The sequence below is a fragment of the Lactuca virosa genome, chromosome 5, assembly GCF_052849685.1.
Source record: "Lactuca virosa cultivar CGN04683 chromosome 5, Lactuca_virosa_CGN04683_v6, whole genome shotgun sequence".
Taxonomy (NCBI): Eukaryota; Viridiplantae; Streptophyta; class Magnoliopsida; order Asterales; family Asteraceae; genus Lactuca; species Lactuca virosa.
Genome location: NC_136430.1, coordinates 381,525,694 through 381,538,134, shown reverse-complemented (window position 1 = coordinate 381,538,134; position 12,441 = coordinate 381,525,694). Strand labels below are relative to the sequence as shown.

The following is a 12,441-nucleotide window of genomic DNA, read 5'->3' as shown; positions in this document are numbered from 1 at the left end:
TTAATATAAAGACTAGTTTGTATGTGTTTAAAATCGAAAAAGGAATGAAGCAACCGAAAACAAGGAACAAATTTTATAATTATGGAACATCAGGTTCCACGACGTGGAGAATTGGTAACCACGTCGTGGGGTACTGGAAAAAAAGAGACTATAATAAATATATTAGTTTAAATTTTCAACAACTCACCACGACATGGCGATGAGGTAGTCACGATCCAGATTCAGCATCCGTAGAAACCAAGACGTGGTGGAGGACCAGCCACGACGTGGTGAAGAGGCAGAATAACCAGAAAGTTGTTTTTCAAGCATAAACACGTCCAATTTTAACAATGAAAATTTCTAGACATTTTAAAACAGTTTAAACACAAAAATCACACACATACGAACCCTAACATACGATGAAGATAAAGTCTATGTGCAATAGACATATATATGAGTTGACCTATGCTCTGATACCACTGATGGGTTTTGAGCCTAGTCAAAGACCAAATCGTAATAGTGGAAACAACAACTTTTATGATCTATAAACTTGAAAGAAGCAAAAACAACTCAAACAAATCTATGTAACTTTGATAAACATAAAACAAGTAATCGTACCTTTGTGTTCTTCTTGGATTTTTTTGTCTAGCCAGTTAATCGAACTTGAGAGCCCAATATAAATTTTATCTCTTGTGGACACACCAAGGACACAAAATATTTGTTGGTGATCTTGGAATTGACATGCGAGTTAAGGGGCTTATTGTTTGTACTTTATATAATATGTTTGGTGAATGCAGAGTGCATGCATATATAAGATCGAATTATAAGCCGGTACGACCGAAATGTGGGGGTCAAGGGGGTCGCGCCCCCTTGCAGTGTCCTTGCGGCAGTGCCCCTTGTGTAACATCCATACAAATCATGCCAATTTAAAACTTTTTCAAACATTCAAAACCATTAGTTATTACAAAAAGGTTTCCAAAATAGTTTCATATCAGAGTATCCCATAAATCCAAATAATAAAATGTGAGGATGTGTATGGTCATGCCTTCGCCTTCCCGCGGTCATCCGCTGTACCTGAAACAATAATCGATAAATGTAAGCTCGAACGCTTAGTGAGTTACCCCCAAAATACCCATACACACAACAATACACATATAATAACAAACAACATACTATGGGTCCAATCATCCATCAAGAATCAAGATGGAATACCCCGGGCCCCTCAACCATTGGGTTGGAATGCCAACATACTATGGGTCCAATCAACCACTGGGTTGGAATACCCCAGGCCCTCAACCATCGGGTTGGAATGCCAACATACTATGAGTCCAATCATCCTCGGGATGGAATACTCTCAGCCCACAACCATCGGGTTGGAATGCCTACATACTATGAGTCCAGTCATCCTCTGGATGGAATACTCTCGGCCCACAACCATCGGGTTGGAATGCCCACATACTATGAGTCCATTCATCCTCGGGATAGAATAATCTCGACCCACAACCATCGGGTTGGAATACCCACATACTATGAGTCCAGTCATCCTCGAGATGGAATACTCTCGGCCCACAACCATCGGGTTGGAATGCCAACATACTATGAGTCCAGTCATCCTCGGGATGGAATACTCTCGGCCCACAACCATCAGGTTGGAATGCCCACATACTATCAAACATGTGCACCTATATCAAATAATCATATAACAGTCTATAAAGACAACCAACATACTAGGGTCCACTCATCCCCAGGATGGAATACCCTCCACTACCAATCAAGCATGTACACATATAAAAGTCAATCACCTAACAGTGTACCAACAATCGGACCAACTACAAGTCACTAAGCATAGCATCATCCTATCTACCAGGATATCGATCTAACGGATCATATAACATACGACCATCCTATCTACCAGGATATCGATCTAACAAATCTCAACAGAATATAACTATCCTATCTAACAGGATATCAACCTAGCATATCATAACAATAACCATTTTGAATATCAATCCAAAGGGTCGGCCTTGGTACCTTAGACCCTTGAGTACAGTGAGGATAACTCACCTTGCAATGTCGAACCGCAATGATAAGATCAAATCCCCGAATCACAGCCACGAACTCCACCACCTATAACCATCATGGAACCAAGTCTATAAATTCCCAAATTACCAGAATATCCTCAGAAGTCAAACATGGCCAACCCTAATCAAGTCCAAGTCAACGGTCAAGGTCAACAGTCCATGTTGACCCAACTCGTCGAGTCCAACTACTGGCTCGTCGAGTTCCTCCAAAACCTCAGAAACCGCGAAAACCCTGAGTCAACTCGTCGAGTTTCCAGGCAACTTGTTGAGTTTATGAAATGTCCAGAATATCGGGGGAAAACCCTAACCACTCATCGAGTCACCCCATTGACTCGTTGAGTTCATGCAGAACTCAGAAAACGGGAAAACCCTCTTCAACTCATTGAGGTGGCCATCCAACTCGTCGAGTTTATTCGATCCATGTCTCCTTCAGACGATTATAAGTTACTCCAAAGCTCCAAACAGTAGATCTAGACTCCTAGGACGTTGCTATCACGTAAAGTTGCTAACTTTACGTGTATGCAAGATTCTATGAAGCTAAAACACTCATAGCTAGCATTAGGAGAAGGTTTTGGATATCAAGGAGGGCTAAAGCTTCATAAAGTTTGAGGTTTTATGTCCATGAGGCCTTGGGAAGTCAAGATCTGAAACTATGCCCTTGTGACAAGCTCAAACCCGAATGTGACCCCATCTTGCCCTAGAAATGACCATTTCTTTTGCAAAAGGGAGATCTAAGCAATGCAATGTAAAGTTGGTAACTTTATACCTCAATCCTGTTGCCACAACACTGGAAAGGCTGGATCTACAAGCTCTTCCTTGCTCTAAGATCTTAACTCCTCAAGAAATGCTCCAATACACTCTCTTTTAGTCTCACACTCTCAAGAATGGAGGCTAGTTCGCTATTAGGGTTCCTCTGGACGTGAAGGTGACAAGGGAGGCCGAGGAGGAAAGTTAAGGACCTTTAAATAGGGTGTAAACCCTAAAAATTAGGGTTTTCACTTTCCACCTCCTACTCGTCGAGTTAGGTCCTCCAACTCGTCGAGTAGGGTCTAAAACCCACGCGACTGATTTGGTCTCTACTCGACGAGTTGGGCCTTCCGCTCGTCGAGTTGCCTTTAATATGTGACTAAAAACTTTAAACTTATACCGGAAATTCGGGATGTTACGCCTTGCGGGGTCTAAGGGGCAGAGCCTCATGCGGTGGTCTTTTGAGCGATATTCTAGTGAGTGATTATGGTAAGATTGATAAGTCTTGCTAGTTTTGGAAGCCATTGATTATGCCATTAATTTCGAGATTTGCCTAAATAATTTAGAAGAATAAAGCCTAATTTGTCTTACATATATACGACTACTCTTTTGAGCCGTAGATAGAACCATTTTCTCAGCTCTTCTTCTTGAACGGACTTAGAATTCTCTAGCGATTAGCTTGTGTTTTTGTGCTTAGATATACAAGTGTCCTTTTTGATTATCCTATGAATCCGTAAGGAACATACACGACCCATAAGGAATCCGGTTATCCACCATCACCCTTCTCATAATATCCACCAACAAACTTCAATGATCTGAAAACTTCCTCGAACACATACATAAGAAAGAATCGAATACAAGAATCTGTGACTGGCCATGTCATGGAAAACAAGCGACCAGGTCGTGGGAACTGAGCTTCGACGATTCTAGGGTTTTTCCATAGGGTTCCGAACTTTGGTGGTAGAAAGATATTTTTCACATGTACCAAAACCGGATTTTGATCCTTCTTTATATAGGGAGGTGATTTAAAACCCTAAAGATAATTACCAAATATATTTATAATTATCTTAACTTTTCTTATGAATATTCCAAATTTATTTATGTTTTATTAATTAATTAACAAAACAAGTCCCTAATATAAATATCTTTCAGATCTGCTTTATTTTGCTTTTATGTATAACCCAAAAAGACATTGCTATTAATTATAGTAATATTAGCGGTTTATTATGGTTTGAGCACTAATATCTATCAATAACATCAAAAAGAATGGGGAAAAATGATACATCCTACTGATGGTTGAGCCTAGAAGCATTTTGACAAGATGTTTCCTGGTTTTAAACAAGAAACATGCAATGTTTGTCTCAGGTTGATTACCAATAGGTTCCGTCCAAACAGTTCAAAAACAGCCATGTATTATTCTATTGGCGAGTGTTAATTATAATTTATAACATACCTCTTAGGGTGGTCTTGAAAAATCAATGCAATTCTTGGTGGGAAGAGTATTCCTGGTTGGTCTTCAAAAACAACCATGTATTAATATTTTTCTATGACTTTTGGTAGATAAACTAAAACTATTTCCTATAATATGTTGTAATTAGTTTCGTTGTCCCACACTAGTTTTCTGTTTGTTTTGCAACTAAAATTTGTTCTTAAAAAAACAACAATTTCGAAATTAACAAATAATTGAATTTGAAGAAGTGTGATAATTAAAGGACAAAAATGAAGAATCTAACGAACAAATATATTCTAAAACAGTAATTTGTTAAAAAGAAAATAAAACCAATAATATTATGCACAAATTCTATTTATATTCTATACCCTCTACATAAAAACAATTGAAACATGAGGGGGGAGGGGTGGAGTGTTGTATACACGACACTTGAAAAAACAAATAATTAAAAAAATAATAATATATAACCATAAAGGATTGTAAATTGTAATCATGGTGGTGATGATTTTCATGCAAAAAGAAGGTTTGATTTTTCTTTTGTTATGGGTTTTGCTCGTCCATCTTAGTGTCAGTAGACAATAACCTTTTCTTGAATTCTTTTATCTTCTTTTGCCTCTTTTTGGATGCTTCTTTTCTCTTTTCCAATGGGGTTTTGTTGTACAGTTAGTTTCTGTTTGAGCCCTGATTTGTATATTTATCTAAGGCCTGGAAATGCAAAGAGTTCTAGAGAGAAGGAAAGAGAGAGAGAAAGAGGGGAAAGTAATAAAGAAAAAAGGGTAAAGAAGTGAATAAATGGGGTCTATATTGGTGAAAAAGAACCCGCAACTAGGGTGTTCAAGTAGGGTGTGGTCATGATGACGATGACAGTGATGGTGTCTTTCTTTTTTGTTTATTTCAATGATGATCTTGACTGTCAGGATCAGGCCAGAAGGTGGAGTACTTCAACCAATCTGTCTCTTGGTGGTTTGTTATGGATGACTCCTGCATTTTAAACACAAGATCTAAGTTAAATCCTAGGCTTATAGATTTCACACTAAACGAAATGTTACAAATTTCAGGTTTGGATTCACCATAATATCCTGATTAATGACGATCTACAGTAGAAGTGATGCTGAAAACCGTGTTGCAACATTGAAAGTGTTTAAATTGATGTGTGTGTTTCCAAAGTAATTATGTAGTCTTAATGAAAAAAATGTCTTTAAGAATTACAACAGAATGATCATATTATCAGGAGTAATGTTACTTTTTAATTTCTTCAAGTTATTCTTTGTATGATTCGACAAATTTTACGTTCTAAGTGATAACAAGAATTTTAGACACATTTGAACATCCAAATAAAATGCTTATCATACGGCTCGTTAATTATGTTAGTTTTGGTTTTTTTTTATTTTTTTTTTATTTTTTTTATTTGAAGGAAAAAGAAAAAGAAAGAAAAAGGTTGCTGGTCGTATGGAAGTTATACCTAAATTTCATGGTGCTTTTCGGCCTTCAATCACATTGGTATTTGTGACACTCTTTGTCCTAGGATGCCATTCTTCACAAAAGTTTTTGGGTCATCTTATAACGTTTTTATAACTTTTGCCTTTTATTTCAAATCAGTTGGCTGTAACTGAATTACTCATTTATTATATAATAATATAGTACATATTTTTCTCTAGATAAAACAAGTAAATTAACGATTGCAGGCCTACACCGTAATGCACTATTGTTTGCAACATCATGTCTAAGTCAAATTTGCGATAAAAAGCTACAAATCATTAACAATGTTGACATGTTGTTCAAGGCTTTAAGCAACTTGTGTCCATCAACACATCTTCCTATGTGTATACTTGGCAATATTTTTGTGGGTGGAAACAATATTTTATAAGAATAAGCCTTTATATATATATATATATATATATATATATATATATATATATATATATATATATATATATATATATATATATATATATATCATTTATAATCAATATAAAAACAAGAGATCTCTGAAAACAAACCAAAGAAGCATCAATAGACTTCTCACTTTAGGACATGTGTGTGTATCGGAGTGAGTTTCTTTAAACTTTTGTCCTTTTTTCTTGTTCAAAAAAGGGAAAAGAAGGTGTTAGATGCCAACACCATAATTTAGTGCTTATTTTATGCCTTGTTTTTTTGCTCTCCTCAAAAAGTTAAAAATAAAAAAATAAAATAATATATTATGTTGGACAAAATATTTAATAAAAAAATTGAATTTTGTACATCAAGTTAAATTAAGATTGTATTTATATACCGTACATACTTCATGGGTAATATATATATATATATATATATATATATATATATATATATATATATATATATATATATAGAGAGAGAGAGAGAATTATTCTATTGTAGAGATCAATGTTATATAAGTAAAAAAGACAACATATTAATAGGAATAAAAGAAAAAAGAAAGGGACTAATACATTTCCTAAAACAAAAGGATAATACAATAGAAAACAGAAATTCTTTTACGGTTAAAACCATGTGTTTGTTCATCAAAAATGACTAATTTCTACGGTCATTTCAAGAAAAATCAGGATTTTCTTGATCATTTTTTGGATTTTTCTAAAAATGGGAAACAAATTCCAAAATTAATTTAGTCACCTTAGCCAGTTACAGAGAATGTCCAAAGAAAGAAACGCCAAAAATCTATCAGCATACGCAATCCTTTTCATTTTCTATAATTAAAGAAAACTCAAATATATATAACACATCACCAAAAGGAGAAAAAAGAAAAGGTTACAAAGGTAAAAGGAATAATACGAAGAATAACGACTAATAAATAATTTATTTTAAAGTATATTTCATATTTTGTTAAATTTATAATTAAAACTATACCACAATCTTTAAATAATATATATGTAAAATAGTATCTGGAAACAAATAAAAAAAACTAACAATATGAACTAATTAATAACAACCAAAAGAGTAACACGGAACGAGGACAAATTAGATTAGAGGCTTCAGGATCTCGATCCCTATTTTATTCAGATTATATACATACACACACATCTATATATATATATATATATATATATATATATATATATATATATATATATATATATATATATATATATATATTTCAGAGTCAAAAAGGTAATGAAAAACTAACTTCTTTGATATCAGTTGATGATGATGGAGTGCACCCCATTATCAGTTCTTCCAATCCTGATGTTGATCTCCCTCCAAGTTTGTGATGATGGTGTTGTTGCTGCTATTAAAAGTTGAAGAAAGATATTATTAGTTTTCTGTTAAAAATATAGATTTTATTTAATACCAGAAACTTTACTAATCAAATATAAAATAATTATAACAAAAGAAAAACATGGTTCATGACAGTATTTCTTGAGGGTATGTTTCTTTTATACAATATTACTCGGCCATTCATTCATAATTAAACTATCGTATTTTGAAAATAAATTTCTGTTTCCACTATAAATAAGTTATTTCTATTATAAAAACGAAAATGCAAGTAAAATAGTTCTTTTTTCATTTATGCTGTCATTACTTATCTAAAAATGTTTTCTTTTATATATATATATATATATATATATATATATATATATATATATATATATATATATATATATATAATGTACTGTCTTCATGAAAACAAGAAACAAGAAAAGTGAAAAGATAAATATTATTTAGTTGTTCTCAAGTTAGCTAAACAACAAAGCAAACACTATTGACTCCTTTTCCTTATAACTTTTTTTTATATTATATATGGGCATTCGAAAAATAAATGTTCTAACTATATATTTAAAATACAAAAGATGACATTGTGTTTGATCTTTAACTAAGGGAGTGATGTAATAAGACCTCGTTATCACCAACCTTATATAAAATGTCGTTGTAATTTTAAACCTCGTCAACGGGAATATCACATATTTTCGTAAAATTTTGGGAATGTTGCATTTGCATAGAATTAAGAGTAATATTAAAGCTAATAATTAACGGAAAGTATAATAAAAGATCACCTGAAAATTGTCCATCATTCTAGAGACATGGAATGAGTCCTCATCAAGCATAATGGAGGTGTGATGTAGGGGATGTGGAGGGACGAGGGTGGAAACAGGATGACTTGGCCTGCTGACGTGGAAAGCAGCCGCTGCCATCTGGTGTTGATGTGGATGATGATGTGGATTTTGTTGGTGGTTCTCATGTGTCACGTGATGCTGCTGTTGTAGGTCATGCTCATCGCACGTGATACTTCCCATCCTTCTATGATCGCTTCTGGTTGACGCCTCACCTCCAGTTGTACCAACCTGCATCAAAGAGTTGTAGATTTAAGCGTTTTGTGTGGTTGTACCCTTTGCAATGTTAATTAAATTATGTACAACAAGTCATGCATAAGGTACAATACAGAAAGGTTTGCTGACAGTAGAAGCAAAGTATACTCGAAAAGCAACCTTCAAACCATTTTGAGTTAATCCCTTAACCTTGCACTCAACTAATATCCCAAAATTTTGGCCCTCATTTCATGCCCACAAGTTAACGTCCCAACACTTGTATCGTATATTATTTTTATTATATTATTTTGTTAATATAATATAAATTTTAATTAAATCAACTGAAAAGGTTTTAAAAGTTGATATTAATTGGTGTATATATCATGACAATAGCAGAAAACCATAAAATACAAATTATCAGATTTTGTTGAATATGATAATCTGATAAAGTCCATTTTGTTCATAGGCATTAGATTTGATTGCCCGTTCTAAAAACAAAATTATATTTGATTGATTTTGGTGTATGATCGTGACAAGAATAGAAGAAAAAGAAACAATTATATTATGTAAACTTAACAAAATAATACCAATATATGTAGAATTACGGAAAAAGACGAAATAAAGTCGTTTTGTTCATTTTCAACAAAATTTAATACATTTGGATTAATTATGAAAACAAGTGGACAAAAAACCATGGAAGAAAATGATGAATAAGTAACGTGTACCATATCATAATATTGATGTAATATAAAAACAATTGGATTTTTCCCAAATGGAGATGAAATCACTCAGCATTTTTCATTTGGTTGATGTATTATAATGGGATAATTATAATTAAAAAAATAACTTGGATATATAATTAAAAAATAACTTGTATTATAATGGCATTTTTCATTTGGTTGTTGTATCATTTGGTTGTTAATTGTTATACCATGTCATTTATTGATATTATAGAAAAACATATAAAATAATATAAAACTATTTAAATTTGCGGAAAAAAGTAAATACAAAGTGTTTCCAACTCAATGATAATATTTATATATCAAAATAACAAGGATAATACTATAAATTTATTGCAAATTAAAAAAAGAACGTACCTCATCGAAACTTTTTCGAAAAGGGAGGAAACTAAAATTATCGACGCCTTTCAACTGTTGCATTTGATCCATCGGATTATAACTCGACATAACCGCACTAACACTAACAGCGGATAGTTCATCCATGTTGTTATGAACAGGAGCAGTAGTGGTAGTTATGTTTATTTCTTTAGAAGATGAACAGCTCCCACTTCCACTCCTACTCTCTCTTCTGTTCATCTCATTATTCGAGCCTTCAATATGTATCACATTTGATAAAAGATTGTTATTATTAACCTTTTCGGACCAATTGCATTGCCTTGGTTGAGTTTGGTAAAATATTTTTGACACCACGAGCTCACCCTCGCGTTCTTCTTCATGTTGTCCGAGGTGATACTGATGCATTACCCAATTTGTCTTTTCAGGTTTCCGGTTTTTCCCAAAGTTTGTGTAGAGTACCAAGATTTTCTTGCACCCTTTTTGCTTTCCACTAACCATAACGGGTCGGGTTTTACCCGTTTTGTGCCAACGGGTTTCACCGCCTTGTAGATCACATTCAGTTTGGATTTTTCTTCTTTTTCTAGTACCCGTGGTGTATGCTTTGGAAGGGCGGTGGAAGAAGTGTCTGCTCAATCCATTTCGTGTAACTCCTAAAACATTATAATTAATAAGAAATATTAACTATCGATACAATGTGTGTTTCTGTCACTTTTTAATGATTATATTTGTTAAATTTTATAAAATAAAAACTTCTCTACTCCAAACAAATTCAATAATTAGAAAACAAATATCTTTACAAGATCTAAAATTAGTGGTAGGTAGTTTAGGTGTAACAAAGCAGGAAACCCTAGATTTGAAAAACCCATGTAGTATTTCCTTTCTTAAAGCCAATAAAGAGTTTGCATTCATAGTAAAACCAAACTCTTGAATTATGAGACAAACAAGTTATGTCTCAAGAAAGTCAAGAAGATCAGGAGAATAAATTAATCAATTAAACTTTTGTTTTCTTGTCTCCTTAATGAAGTTCAAGAAAATCAGTATAATAAATTGATCAATATATTAACTTTGTTGAAAGCAACAATGTTTTTTTTATTCATGCTAATTAACCAACAAAATACCACCGAGCTCACCACCGGAGATCAAGAAAGTGAAAGGAGTGCTCACCTGGAAGCTTTTCTGGATGTGTATAACAAATTCCATCTTCACCTTCAATTGTAGGGATGAATTCATCAATCAACGGATGAGATTTCAAGTTCTTGGCTTCAACTTTGGCTTCAAGATGTTCAATCAATTCTTGGTCTGTTGGATCGAATTTTACTCCTGCTGGTAGACCCACCCAATTCTGCATTTGAATCCATAATATTATTAATCCGCAAACATAATTAGTTACAAAATTAATCAGAAAGTTCAATCTTTTTAGGTTGAAGTTCTTAAAAATGAAAAAAAAAATAGTGTGAAATATTAGAAGAACCATAAAAATTATTCAGTACATAAAATCTTATCGAGTAGGTGCATTTCTTCAAATGAAAGATATTAACGACTGTGAATTTAGTGTTAATTTCCAAAAAAAAAAAATAGAAGAGAATATTAATCAAGAAAATAAGATCGTTTTAAGTTGATGTCTTGAAAATAGAACAAAACTAAAAATTTGCTGTTAAATTAAAGGAATTAAGATTCCAGAACAAACAAGACGTTCTTGAAATCATGTAAAGAAAAAACTGGGAATTTGGTTTAATGGAAATAAAATAATTAAATGACAAAATTGATCAAGGAATGGAATCTTTCATAAGTTGAAGTTCTTGAAAACTCGGTGTTAAAATAGAGGAAGCATCAATTGATATTCTTTTGAAATGATTCTTGGTTATTTGTCCAAATCATTGGATTAGAGCTTACGAATATTTTAGCAAAGAATTAACTACCCGTACAGACGTACCGGCTTTCCTTCCAGTCTATGACCGCAACCGGGACAGTGTTTGGATCCACATAATTGATGTTCTTCAAGCTTTGCATCAATGAGATCAGAGCTGCTGATATTCATTCTTGTTTGTCTTCTTCAATCAACTGAATTCATTAATCATCCAATACCCAAGAATTAATCTTCCTGATCATCATATATCACACCCATTAAACACATGAACTATCAATTTCCAGGAAAAAAAAATTGGGGAAGATCTAAACCTCAAAACACAAGAAAGTAAGCACTAGAACGAATCAACCAATTACAACAGTTCTTGTGTTGGATTTTTTGAAGGTTCTTAATGATGAACAAGAAAGAAAACACATGTTGGGGAGTACCTTGAATGGGATATATTCTTCAAAAGTGAAAAATATCCCTACAACAAATATACTATTTGAGAGAGAGAGAGAGAGAGAGAGAGAGAGAGAGAGAGAGAGAGAGAGAGAGAGAGAGAGAGAGAGAGAGAGAGAGAGAGAGAGAGAGAGAGAGAGTTATGAAAACCTGTGGCTTTAACCATGAAAAATACCAGAATTCCTTCAAACTTTAACTGAAGGCCAGAGAGATAAAGGAAAAGTTGTCTCTCTTACTGTGTATACATAAGTGTGTATGTAAATATGCATATACAAACACACCACCACCTTTTAACTCCTTCCTAATTTAAGCATAATAGCTAGGCGGTTCCATATGACCCTCACACGCTCACGGTGTATTTGGTGTATATATATATATATATATATATATATATATATATATATATATATATATATATATATATATATATATATATATATATATAGGGTTGAGATCGGTTGATCAAAATTAACTCATTAAGGGCATGATCGTCGTCTTACCGATCTCATTTAATGTTTAATTTTTTTGTTATTGGAAA

At 33.2% G+C, this 12,441-nt stretch overlaps 1 protein-coding gene across 7 annotated transcripts; it reads right to left on the bottom strand.

Moving 5' to 3' along the window:
- Positions 1-4,581: 4,581 nt before the first annotated feature.
- On the bottom strand, positions 4,582-12,233 carry LOC145117574 (NAC domain-containing protein 75-like). Of its 7 annotated transcripts, none has more exons than XM_079053868.1 (7): positions 12,054-12,233; positions 11,529-11,696; positions 10,760-10,937; positions 9,617-10,245; positions 8,268-8,555; positions 7,400-7,501; positions 4,582-5,238 (listed from the first exon to the last, which is right to left on the bottom strand). In XM_079053868.1, exons 2-7 carry the CDS (start codon positions 11,631-11,633, stop codon positions 5,152-5,154), a joined length of 1,389 nt encoding a protein of 462 aa, XP_078909994.1. In that variant the 5' UTR covers positions 11,634-11,696; positions 12,054-12,233; the 3' UTR covers positions 4,582-5,151. The 7 variants fall into 7 exon arrangements, with proteins under 7 accessions (XP_078909994.1, XP_078909996.1, XP_078909995.1 ...); XM_079053870.1 differs by having other exon boundaries at positions 11,529-11,656; XM_079053869.1 differs by lacking the exon at positions 12,054-12,233 and adding an exon at positions 11,891-11,990.
- Positions 12,234-12,441: the final 208 nt, after the last annotated feature.

Bases quoted from the DNA above. Each gene is read 5' to 3' on its own strand.
- LOC145117574 (XM_079053868.1), bottom strand. From the start codon at position 11,633: ATGAATATCAGCAGCTCTGATCTCATTGATGCAAAGCTTGAAGAACAT. The intron at 10,938-11,528 runs GTACGTCTGTAC...ATTCAAATGCAG, and splicing joins ATAGACTGGAAGGAAAGCCG to AATTGGGTGGGTCTACCAGC. The intron at 8,556-9,616 runs GTACGTTCTTTT...TCTTTGATGCAG, and splicing joins TTCGAAAAAGTTTCGATGAG to GTTGGTACAACTGGAGGTGA.